The following is a 13,125-nucleotide window of genomic DNA, read 5'->3' on the forward strand; positions in this document are numbered from 1 at the left end:
AATACATTTTAACCAAATGCACCGAAATGTCTCATTCCTATTGAAATCAATAGCAAAACTCCCACTAATTTCAGTGGTAAAAAGAGGAGACCCTTGGAAATTGCTGTGTTACACTGAGCAAATACGCCACAGCAGATTTCAGCCTTCACTAGTAAATACAGCTCTGGGAGAAAAAAGGGGGTGAAAATGGGTATTAGAGGCTGTTCGGAGCACGCTGAAGATTTTCATTCCCCAATCCTGCTGCTGGTTGCGGTGCCTGGTGAGGCAGCACGTCCCCATGCAGCCACGCACCACCCCTTGCCCGCTCGCAGCGGTGCTCCCAGGCTGCTTGGGCGCTGCGGCTGCTCCGGGGCCTCGCCTGGCCCCCAGGTAGGAGCCGGGATCCGGCACCGGGGCTGGGGCGTGGGACCCCCGCTCGCTCGGCCCCAGCCCACCCGGGGAGATGCCCCTTGGCTGGGCTGCCCGTGACCCGCAGAGCCCCCGGCGCGCACGGCAGCGGCTCTGCGGGCAGCAGCGCTCGGGGCACCGAGTGCCCCGGCTTCTTCACGATGTGCAGCCAGCCAGAGACTTTTCCCCGCCGACCTCCTTCCATAGGGCACGATAAGGAGCCAGTGAGCCAGAAATGTCTCCTCTCCGCCACGGCCAGCCAGCCTGTCACTGAAATGATCTCAAGGTCCATCCGCGCACACACGGCTTTGTCGCATGGCTGCGAAGGCGCGGGGGCGCAGCCCTCGGCACAGCCTGCCAGAGAAAGGCTTCGGAAGGGCTGGCGACAGCACGATGGAGGCCACCGGCGGCTGGACCACGGGCGGTGGAGCTGCAAGGCCGGGAAAAGCCAGGAAGGGCAGGGAAGAGCTATGGGGAGCTGCCTCTGCCCGCACATCGGCACCTGCAGAAACAGCAACCAGCGCACGAAAGTTGTCGGGGGAGGAGGGGATGGGAAGCTCTTTTCCGTTCCTGGTTGAGCAGAAGTTGGCATTTCGGTAACAAACTACATTAGTGGGTATAAACACGGTAATTAGCTATAGAAGTGCTGGGTTCGTACCTGTAATTAATTGTTCCCGGAATCAATTTAGCTATGTGAGAAGGGACCTGCCTGTTGTGGTGTTTAATGCAATCTATCCCTTTCTTATAAATACATAATGTGCAGGTCTAATAAAAACATATACTAAAAAAATTAAAAACTGATGTTTCTTTGATATTTGTGAATGGATGACTTCCAGGTAATTAAAATTACATTATGCTGGGATAACAAATATACTTAAAACTGACCAGTACTAATTAAAAAGAAACCTGAGCTCATTTTTGTTTGCTTTAGGCTCTTCATTTTAATAACTATCATCTCATGCTTTGAGCAAAGCTGCTCTTTTTCTCTAGAGGATTCAGAGTTTACATGCATTTAATCTCATCTGCAGCATTGCAACTACCTCAGCAGCACAGCCCTGCTACCCCAAGTCTCCAGCGAAGTGCTATCTGCAGTGACAAATATGTCAAAAGGAAAACATAATCAGCCTAGATGGTATCTTTGCTTTACAAAGGCTGCTTGTGATGCCTGTGCTTTGACTCAAAACTCCCTGCACATTGGCTTTTTAATCATGAGATCCCTTTTTCAGCACAGCATCGAGAGTAACAACTGCAGCACAATGAGCCAGCTTCATAGATATGGGAATGTTTAGATTTCCCTGCCAGTGACTAAAGGCCTTTAGCTTTCACTAGCCAGTCCCAGCTCGCATTGTTGTTGCCTGTTGATTTGTCTTCTCTCATTATTCCTTGACATGCAGCTCTCCACCCACGCCCACACTAACAACCCTCACACAAAGCGCATTGAGGTATTAACCAGGTTACAAGTTCAATGGAAAATTACACTAAGATTGTGCTGTGTGGCAATATAAAGGGATGGCATTCAGTCTCCCAAAGAGCCTGTTAAAACACAGCTGGGTTGTTTTTTCCCTTTTAAGCATCCTAACAAAAACAATTTTTCGAAGTCAGGGATGTATATCTGCGTGTATGTGTGTCCATCCGTACTTTAGGTACAATGACAACAGACAGACACAGGCGTGCACAGCGCCTCCACCACTGACTGGCACGGTGCAAACTCCCCTCTGGAAATTCTGCCGGATTCTGGAGTTCATTTAGAGTATCCCCAGAAACCCGAGCTAAATAAACAACCTCCTCCTGCTCTCAGCTGCAATTAGATACGTGAACCTATCTTCTTTTTGTTAGCCCAAATTACGGGCTGGTGGAAGGGCTGAAAGTCTATAAAAACGTTTCTTAAGAACCCCTCCTTACTGAAAACTGAAAATAAAATCAAAATAAAACTTAATGAGATTAACCTAACACAGTAACAAAATTTGCAACACCACACTATAAGGTTAAAAAGAAAATAGTATAATAAAGGAAATACAAAGGCTTTGGCATGGTTTTTACAATCAACAATGGTTAATCTTGATATGTAGTTGTGAACAACTTCAAAACACTTAAGTTTAAAACTCTTGCAAGCACTTTTAATTGATTAGGAATGAATTCTAGATGCACAAAGATGATTGGACTGTGAACAGTAGTACAACTATATCTAAGAACAATTAACTCTTGCCGACCAAAAAGAAACGTATGATGCATGAAAATGTGTATAAAACATCTATAGAATATTCTTGTCAAATATAAATGAAATTAACTTTATTATAGAAATCATTCTGGGAGATTTCTAGGGAAGACAAATACTTACATTTCGACATAAAACAAATTGGATTATATCGAAGACACAATCTACCTTTTATCTATCAAACTCTTTTCTTCATCGAAGCTCTCTCTTAACCCCTGTTTGCACATAGCTTCAGCCGTTAACAACCTTTGGAAATACCAACAGATATTTTTCTTACATAAATCTAGTGCGTATTGTTCCAGGTTTAATTATATGCAATGGAATGATACAAACTTGGAACATCAATCCATAATCTATGAACAGATTGGTAGAAGTATTCGATATATCTTGATAAAACTCTTAAATTCGTGGCAAAGCTTGTTGATCATGGCTTCTTTTTTTTTTTTCTTTTCTTTTTTTTTTAAACAACTTCATGACCAACACAGATCAAACATCCATCCAGTCTACATTGTTCTTTTTTTTTTTTCATTATAACATACAAATGCCCATTTACAAATAATACACCAAAATGAATAAAAGTTTGGATACCAAAATGAAGATTTGTTCCAACTGATATAATGCCTTCAGTGTACAAAGGTCCATGTGAAAGTCTTTTCCATGTGTTACAGCATAGGGCACAGTTGCAGTACAGAAGTACTCTGAGAGCCATTCTTCCTTTATAAAATACTGCTGAACATCCAACTGTTGTCCATATAGTCATTTACGGAATTAACACATGTTTTACTGTAATCTTGGCCAGTATTGAGACATATCAGGTTCACTGCCAGGAACTTGAACTGGAACTGACACTCCAGGGGAAATGAGACCTGAAAATTGAGAGGGAAAATGGATATTTTAGTTTTTCTGTACATAGCACAATTTTTGCTTTACAGTTTCACAGATTTGAGCTTGTATTCCAGTAAACATTAAATCCCACCATCTATGGGCCTGTGGAATTGGGGGTTGGGGAGTGTATATATTTTTAAAACTATGCACATCTCACTGATTGTTGTTATAAATAAACTGTCATGCGTTGAGATAAACGCCAGAGCCTCGGCTCGTTTGTATCAGTTGAGAATTCAGCCCAAAATACACTGAACAGTTCTATTCTTTTGAAGAGTGTCTGTTTTGTTCCCATTTATGCTGACACTTGCCCTTTCTACCCTGATTTGCCTTTTTTATGCATGGGCTAATATTTCTACAGGTTCCCTGCCTCTTTGATGACTTCAAGTCTTTAGCAATAAATGACGTCTGACACAGACACAGTAAAAATGTGCCCAGTCCTGCAAACACTTTCACATACACTTAACCTCACCAGTGTGGATATCTCTGCTGAAATTTAATGCTGAAATAAATGCTGATTCAGAACTTAATTATACAGGGAAGATTTTGAGGGATGGGGGCTCCTTAAAGAGCTTGCCCCTGTCCTGCTATTTCAATACCACCTCTGTTAATCATCTTTCTTTCCATCTAGCCCTCCAGAAGCAGCTTAAAAATCAGAATTCTTGCTCTAGTTTGCAAGGTTATATATTGTCATCTTCTGCCTGGTATGGCAGCAACAGAGAGACCTCCCCCAGTGATGGGGAGAGACTTCTCACAGCAAATACATGTGAAAAGCCTGGTGGCTGGAGCGAGGAAACCACTCCAGCAGGAAGGCTGGGGGAGCACAGAGTCACTCACCTGTGGAAGTGGTGCCAGAGGTGCCCATGGGCTGGCTGTTCATGTGTGTCTGCATGTGAGGAGGGGTGTATGTATCATAGCTCCGTCCATTCACCGATGGACTGGTGGGCAGCATGCAAGAGTAGGAGGAGGTCTGGCTGGGTACCGGGGGCTGTGGGAGCAAAGGACAAAGTATTAAGTGTCACTGGAAGTAAAGACAACATCACTTTCTTTGGCATGGACGTGCCAGCCCTCAGAAGCAGCGTGCAGCAGCAAAAATGAGCTTCAAGTTTCAAATTCAGGGACCCCAATGTAAAGACCTAATAGGAGCCCAACCAAGCAGCCCCTTCACGGAGGCTTTTGGTCTAAAAACCAACATGGACGGTCGCTGGTGCTTTTCCAGACATCCTTGGCAAGCAGATCCCTACATCTAGATGCTGACGGAGTTGTTACATCCCTAAGCCTGAGTGCTGCCCTCGTTTATACCCATGTAAAAGGAAGATGTCTCGTACCATTTGCAGCCAGAGACAGGGTCAGCATCTTACCTCACACTTGGTGCTGTAACTAAAATTACTCCACTGAGGAACACAGGCTGGTCCTGCACCTGCAAGCCTGGGGCACATACACACAGAGCATGCGTGGGTTGGGAGGACCAAGGCTCTGAAGAGGAATCCCCAAACCCATACATACATGCGCACTGATCCCCATCAGAGCCGCAGTTGCCCCAAACCCATGCCAGCAACACCTCAGAATAGACATCTCCATTTACCTCAAATCCAACCCCTGAAACCTGATTTGCCAGAAGGGGCAGGAGCTGGGGGCAGGGGCTGAGGGATGCCACAGCACCAGGGAGGGACCAAGTAGGGGCATTGCCTGCTTCAGGCTGCTGGGTGACTGGGGACCAGGGCAGCCTTGACCCCAGAAGGCAGTGAGGGGGCAGGAAGCAGGATGAGTAATTCCCTCTCTGAGCGCACGAGACCCGACACGTCTGCACATATTTCCTGTCTGCACATCCCTGGCACACACCATCTCCAGCAATACCGACAGCCTCAGTTCCTGAGCACGCGTGCTGGGCTTTGGGAGGACCAGCAACGCTCCGTGCGCCTGCAGGGAGATGCCAATGGCTCGGCCGCCCAGTCTCCCTCTCCGACACTGTGTGGCTGCCCTGCCACAGTGATCACGTAGGCAGCGTTTTCCAGAGCAGCTCACACGTGCTGTGTCCCTGCCCAGGTGCCCAGTGGTGAATCAGGGCCTTCCTGCTTTCCCAAGGGTCCCCTCCTGTATCAGCCTTTTGATCTTTTGTCATCTGCTGCCAGCCCACTGCCGGGAACGGCGCCGCCAGCCTCCAACGTCACGAAACAGCAACCTAGCCAACATCATTTCTTTCCATAGACTTGCAAGACTCTAACTTTATTTGGTTAATTTTGGTTCAGCAATTAGTAACATCGTAATTGCCGCAGCGAAGGAGTCAGGCTCTCTAATCTGCTCGCCTGTCTCTAGCAGTGGTCAATGCTGTGCGCCTCAGACAAAGCTGTAAAACTCCCGTAATTGGCCAGCACCTTCCTAGGCCAACCCCACCATTAAAAAAGGAGGAATTTTGCATCTGAAAGGTCTATAGAAACAGACCCCAAAGGAATAGATTTCTTCCTAACCCAGCTGGTGATCAGCTAATGCTTTCAGGCATGAGGATTGACAGCTCTTGCAATTCTGGCTTAGCTGGCATAACCACTGATGCTAATCACATCCTTCCCTCTCTCAGGTGTTCCTAATGTGCTGCTGCCACATTACCTACACCCAGAAGGTCGGATCCCTCCAGCAGCTTATTCAGGCAGCAATTTCCACAATATGGCATCAGTGAGTTCCAGAGGTTAACCACATTTTTTTCCAAATAGCATTTTTTATCCCAGATTTTTTGCCTTGCAAATTTGAAGACTTTTCTCTTTTAAAATCTGGGAAAAATGCTTGTTGAGCACCACATCTTTCAGTGCCCTTTCCCTTCTGATTCTCCCAAATAGGTCAACTTTCCAGATACCAAGGAAGCCTTTGGGTGCCTGTTTCCCTGCAGCATGGTTTGGGTCCACGATCCCTCATCACGCAGAGGAAGGGCCCCCACCCACACTCCCGCACACCCCAGGGGCCACCGAGTCCCGAGGGAATGTCGTGCCATGGTGTGGCACTGGACTTACTTGCATAGGCAGGTTGTTGGCCATGGTGAAGCTGGGCATGGGCGGCAGCGCGCTGTACGTGTTCGTGAGCGCCGTGTCCGTCCTGCCCAACATGGAACCTGATGTGAAAGAGGAAACTATAATAGAATAGACAGATAGATGGACACATTAGTTTAACCACAGTCACAACTGGCAATACGGTCTGAGTCTCATTTTCCCCAGAGGATGGATGGACGTGAGCGGGTTGATGGCATTACCGGGGGTGGTTGGTTGTGGGATCGGCTGGTAAACGCTTGTGCTGAAACTACTACTGATGGGAATGTGGCTGGGAGTGTTGCTGGCTTGTCTTCGCTGGTTCCTCAGCTTCTCTTCCCTTCTCCATTTGGCCCTTCTGTTGGAAAACCACACCTGGAAATACAACATTTGAGAGACGTGAGTGACCTTACAAGGACTAGAGGCACAGGGCCTCCCCCACGTAGCTCAAGGCCATGGCTTGCAGTGGAGCAAAGCAGCGGGTGAAAGCAAAGCCAGCTGCTGCTATTTTCCTGAAAGAGGGATATGGGCAAATACTTGATTATAAATATGGGTTGCCCTGTGCTTTGATAAGCCAGGAGTAACAAAATCAGAATAGTAATAGTAAAAACAATAATAGTTATAATTGCAGAGCAAATCACTACCTGTATCCTTGCTTCAGGCAGGTCTATTTTAGCAGCTAGTCTTTCTCTTGCAAACACATCGGGATAGTGGGTCCTCTCAAATTCTGTAGAAGGAAATAGTTTTGCATTAGTTGTGGAGTTAATGCAGCTTACTGTAAAATCAGAGTTGTTCTTGCACTGCCTGTGCTCTAAATGCTCTTAAGAAGCGTCACTGCAAAGGCAAAGCTGAGCTTTCTGTCTGTGTGTTAGGATGGAGGACGCCTTGCCTGCTGGGGAGTATTGCTATGGGGATGGGCAGGCTTGGGTGCAATCTGCATCTTTCAAGAAGCAGTGAGGGCTTCTGCCTCCACTGAGGGGGTCCCCAAGGCAGCTCTGACCCTGTCACCACGAAGCGAAATGGCACATCGCTAAATAACAGCGCAAAACGAGAACAGAGCTCCGCAGCAGGTCAGAGGCGAGGTGAGCCCAGGCCAGTCAGGGAAAAGGGCACCTGCTCCCAGCCCCGGGCAGCGGCAGCACTGGGGATGAGGAGCGTGTGGAGGGACAGGCATGGAGGACTCTGCCAGCCCCCTGCCTGCCCTCACCTCCCCGGCAGTGCAGCCTGGCCAGGGATGCAGCCCAGCGGACAGGAGGAGAGTTATCCCCCAGGGCGCAGCCCGGGGTGCCGCATCGGTGTTCCGGTATGATCTGTGCCCTGAATACTTTGCCTTTGAAAACCATTTTAACAGCTTTTCAGGGCATACCACGGCCACTAATGAATATTTGGAGCTCCGTGAATAAAAGAGCATGGAGGGAGCCACAGAGTTTAAATATATACATATATATATGGCACAGGAATGCTGTGCTTACATTCAGCTGTTAATGTAGTCGGGGCACATTTTGCTTTTCTCTCCTGCTTCAGCCATAGGAAAATGTCACTCACCTTTCTCAAGGGCTTCGATTTGCTCTTGGGTAAAGGATGTCCTATTTCTCTGCAGCTTTCTTTTCAGCTGGAGTCTCATTTGGGCCTCATCTGAATCTTCTCCATTAGAGCTGATGGAGTTAGTGTTTTCCCCTCCTCCCTCCTGTTGCGGACAGCCATCTGTGGAGCCAAGAGTCAGAAAGTGAAATGCAGGTACCTTTGTTTTAAGATCCCTACCAGAGAAATAACGCAATTGGAAACAAGTTCAGCCATGTTTGCTGACACCCTCCCTTAAAAATGTCTCAGGTATCAAAGCAACACAGCACTGATGACATGGGTAACACAGAAACATTTCAGTTTCCAGCCTTATCGTAAGCATCGGAGATGAGGAATTATGATCACCTGGTCTTAATTTCATTTTGTTTTCCCTCTGGAATAAAACCTGCATAAAAATACTTTCCCCTGAAAGTGATTCTTTCCATGAATCCCTGCTGGAGTGCCATGGCAGTCTCCTCTGTCTGCTGCATTTATTTACCTATTGCTATATTTAAAATAGTGATGTTCAGTATTTCAGATTATCTATAATCAGTAATTCCTATCTAATCAATTAGATGTTGATAGGTTTGCAGAAAATGCTATTAAGAAACCAAACCAAGCTTGTAATCTTTTTAAAAAAATATTTATCCAGTTTTTATTTGAATTCTGCACAGTCAATTTCATTTTAAAGGTTGTGAATTTAGAAGTGCCTGCATTGTTCTGCAGTTTTATTCAACTATTGTATGAGTGTGCATTGCCTTGACACCTATTACTGAGCACAGCTGTAATTATATCATCACCAAGAACAGGCTATAATTGCTGAAAATGGAATTTTATATTTAGATAAAAGGACTGTCCATTCTTTGTAATGTGTTGCACCAGAGAAAAGTAAGATTTCTTTTAAAATTTTAACATGTAATTTTAAAAGAAATAGTAGCGAGTTCACTAACTAGCTAAATACGCTGTTCTGCAGCTGAACGTTTGGCATATCATTTAAGTGGTCCATTTTTAATTAGGGCATTTCCACCACTTTTAATGTAATTTCTGTCATTAAACAGGGGAAAGTTTCATTGTGCTCGGTGCTCGGGCAGAGGCGGCTGCGGCCCGGGGCCGGCTGGTGTTGGGGGGCTCCGCGGGCACCCCCGGCTGCCGGGGCCAGAGGGACGGAGACTGCTGGCGAAGCAGAGAAGTCGTTGTCCTAAATGAGCTCTCCCTCTCCTTTCAAAGCATATTTTTCGAGGCGTTTTGATGTCGCATAAAGAGGGAGCCGGGGTGAGGGACGCATGGGCTACTTATGCTAATTCCCTTGAAAAGTTACGCCAAAAATAAATAGCGACACTCCCGCGACATCCTTTAAATATTGTGGGAAATCAACTTTAAAGTAATATCATTTATAATCGGCGAACAATGGCCCTGGTCTTCAAAGCTCGGGGGGAATTGTGACAGATCTGGTGGGACCCTTTCAACCACTTTGAAATGTTTTAAAACCCGAACTTTCTCCTCCATTTAAACACAGGGATTCAGCGGCCGTGGTGACCATATGGGCGGCCGCAGCCCCATTGAGGCGGCCGGCGGCGGGTGAATAGCGGGGGGGCGGGGGGAGCCGCCTTTCAGGGCACACAAAGCCCCGGGCCCGGGGACGGCCGCCGCGGCGGGGCAGCGCCCTGCCAAGCGCGGGTGGCAGCGCCGGGGGCCGCGCCCGCCCGCGGCGGGGCCGCGCTCACCTCCGCCACCGCCCTCATCCATCACTGTCCGCTCGGGCCGGGCCCGCAGCGCCCGGGTGCCGGGGGGGCCGGGGGGAGCCGCCGGGGATGGCCGCGGCCCCCGCGCCGGGAGGGCTCCGCAGCGCGCCCCGAACCTGCCGGGGAGCGGAGGGAGCCGCGGGACCGCTCCCGAACCGAGAGCCCCCCTTGACCCCCACCCTTTAGCTCCAAACTTCTGAGGCCATACTTTTTTGCCACCCCGTCTCGGAGTGCTCCCCATCTCCCCAAAATCTTTCAGCCAGCTGAAAGTTTCCCCCAAACTCGCTTATGGTCATTTCCAACCCCAGCCTGGACAATTAAGATATCTTCTTTTTAGACACACACGCCTTTTTTTTTTTTTTTTTTTTTTTTTCCCTTTGGGTTTTGGTTTTGTTTTTTGTTTTTTTTTTTAAAGCCCCTAAAAGGAGCGATCTCAATAGGGCTGTTCCACCTTCCAGACCTAATCCGTAAGAAAGCAAGTGAATGTCCGTCCCTATTATCCTATAGCCAGACCATCTGACGCTGGGTATAGGATTTGTTTCCTGGAAAAAAAAAAAAAAAAAAAAAAAGAAAGAAAAAAAAAGACGCTGGGAAATAAAATCATTCCTTAGTTTCTTAGTGTCTTAATCAGTGAGGCGGAAAACAAGCAAAAAAAGATAGCAAACCAATTGCAGCACCTCTCAGCTATAGAGCCGGGATCAAAACATTGTAGCATCTGTTGAAAGAGAAAGTGTCTAAATCCTATAGAAGGCTTTAGTCTTATAAGAGAGGGAGGGGAGAAAAAAAGATAAGAAACAGTGTCTCGGTGATCCCTAAAACCACTAAATCACTGGAGAATTTCTCCCGGATAGAGATGTCTCTTTTTGTTCTGTCAGCCCTCATGTATCCATTATTTTATTCACTGCTGCATGGCGTTTATCAGATTGAGACCATATTTGTACCCCTCTGAGACCTAACCTCGCCTTATGCTTTTTGAGTAATGGACTCTTAAAATCCAGTAACATACCCCTGCAAGGGAAAAACATTAGAGGGAGCATGAATATTCCAGAGGAAATCCATTTTATTAATTTTAATTTTGCCATGCGGATGTTTTAAGTGCCTGCCTGCCTCCCCCTCGCCTCTGCTGCCCACGCACACACGTGCCCCCGGCCCGAGCCAGCCCTGCCCCGCACCGCTTCATTTCGGATATTGCGATTTAGGAGAGGGCTCCCGAGGTCCTTCCTCCCGCCGCGCACGCTCCTGCCCGGGGCCCGCGTTCCCCTGCGGAAACTGCGCTCATCCCCACGCCAGGGGAAGGGGCCACCACTGGCCCCCAGAGAGCCACCGGCCCCCCCAGCCCCTGCCTCCAGCACAGGCGGCTCTGCCGCAGCTCGGGTGCTGCCAAGGACCGCCGGCCCCAGGTGTGCCCGCACCGCACCCGCGCAGGGGCTGTGCCTCCGAACACCGCTCTGCGGCGGGGAGCCCTGAATTTCTCCATTTAATGCCTTTCCCGAGAAAAACATAGAAACCGCAAAAGCACGCCCCGGCGGGAGCGGAGGGCGCCCGGCCGCTGGGAGCCGCACGGGCGCTGGGTGCGCTGCCCTCCGCCAGCACCGCCCGCGCTTCGGCTCGGGGCAGCGAGGGAAGGGCGCCGGGGCCTGGGGCCCGCCGAGAGACCCCGGGCCGGGCCAGGGAGCCGCAGGTAGGGGCGAGGCGAGGCCGGATGGCGGCAGCAGCCGCCCCGGTTCCTGGGGTGGACATCGGGCAAAGCAAAATGTAAAAAGAAAACCCCACAACCAAACAACAAAAAACACCAAAGTGGGGGTGGGGGGAAGCGAGGGCTCCGCTCTATCTTTCTAGTGTCCTTCATAGACTGTTTTCTTCTCTTAAAACTGACATGTCTAATTGGCAAGCGGTGCCATATCGTGTCCAGAGGTCTCCTGTGGAACATTTCTACAGCTGTCTCCTTCAACTAGACGCTTATTCATGTCGCCTTAATGAGAAACAAAACGATCTCTAATGAGCAATTACATAGCGACAGAATTGTTCCCATAACAAATTCTTGCGTGTGACAGAAACATCCTTTGTACCAGATATTCCGCACACTGTTACTGATTTTTTTTCCTTGCGGGGTGAAAACAAAAAGCAGGTTGTTGTATGTAGACACCTCTTCTAAAGGAATGACCAGAGCCAGGGAGAGCCGAGCCTCAACAGAGCCCGTATTCAAAAAGAAGCCATTAACCATCTTAAGTATGTAACGTAACATCCCATTATCCTTCATATTATCCCCTTGTCATTCCTACAACAAATACCTATTAATCTTCAGGATAAACAGTTTTCTATATTTACAAAGTTGTTTCGGGTCCATTGAAGAGGAATTACAATCAGCCCTACGGAGATAGTTACCGATCGCCCCGGCTTTGGGGAGAGACCCCGACGCGGGAAGGTGGCCCGGGCAGGGAGCGGGAGCCCTAATTACCGGGTGATGGGCGAGGTTAAGGCTCAGCCCCGGATCCCGCCCGGCTGCCGGCACCGCAGCTCGGCGGACGCGGCTTTGGCCGAGCCTATGCTGCTGGGTTCCGCTGCCCACCGCCGGGCCGAGGCCGGGGCTGGACGCTCACCGCGCTGCCGGCCCCTCACCCACCTGCCCGCAGCCGCCCAGGGAGGCGGCGGGACGAACGCCCGCCACTCTCAGCCCGGCTGCCCGGGAGGGGACAAGATGGACCCGCGTCGCGGAGCCATCTCCGCCAGACGAGGCCGAACCGAGCCGATCCGGGCCGCCCCGGACTGGGGAGCGGCGACCGGGTTGTCCCTTACCTTGTGTGGGCTGCCCAGGTACCGAGGTGCCGGGATACCAGCCGGGTCGGGTGCCCCAGGTCCCCGTCTGCCCGTTCAGCATCCTTAGCTTGTCGTACATCCCGTCGGCACCCATCTGTTGCTTTTCGCTAGCCAGGTTGCGTAGGACTCTGTTTATCGACGACACCTGGAAGGCAAAGGACAGGAAAGGCAATGGTAGTGCGGTAGCGCGCTCCCCGCCAGCCACCCGCGCAACCCCCGCGTCCCTCTGCGCAGCGGGCGGCTCGACCTGGGCGCAAGTCAAGGCTTCCCTGAGCGCCGGCTGCGCGCTGCGGCCGCCCCGCACCGCCGAGTCCCAGCCGCCCCGACTCGCTCACTGCTGGTGGTGGTGGTGCAAACAAACAAACAAACCACGGGGGAGGGGGGGAAAAAAAGCAAAGGGAAAAAAAAGCCCCAAACCCAACCCTGCAAAACCAGAGTGATGGCTTCGACTGATGCTCGCAGTCCTGAGGCGCCAGGCGCAGGGGTGACCCGCATATTGCTTTTTATT

General features: G+C 49.6%; 1 protein-coding gene across 1 annotated transcript in view; it reads right to left on the reverse strand.

Moving 5' to 3' along the window:
• Positions 1 to 3,382: 3,382 nt before the first annotated feature.
• The window catches only part of PAX6 (paired box 6), a gene marked incomplete at both ends in the record, with an annotated part of 11,990 nt that continues 2,247 nt past the window's right edge, over positions 3,383 to 13,125 (reverse strand). The window contains 7 exon segments of the mRNA XM_082282816.1: positions 3,383 to 3,468; positions 4,322 to 4,472; positions 6,487 to 6,602; positions 6,723 to 6,873; positions 7,143 to 7,225; positions 8,044 to 8,202; positions 12,597 to 12,762. Coding sequence (XP_082138942.1) covers positions 3,383 to 3,468; positions 4,322 to 4,472; positions 6,487 to 6,602; positions 6,723 to 6,873; positions 7,143 to 7,225; positions 8,044 to 8,202; positions 12,597 to 12,762 — 912 coding nt within the window.

This window comes from Coloeus monedula (genome assembly GCF_965178545.1).
Source record: "Coloeus monedula genome assembly, chromosome: 6".
NCBI lineage: Eukaryota > Metazoa > Chordata > Aves > Passeriformes > Corvidae > Coloeus > Coloeus monedula.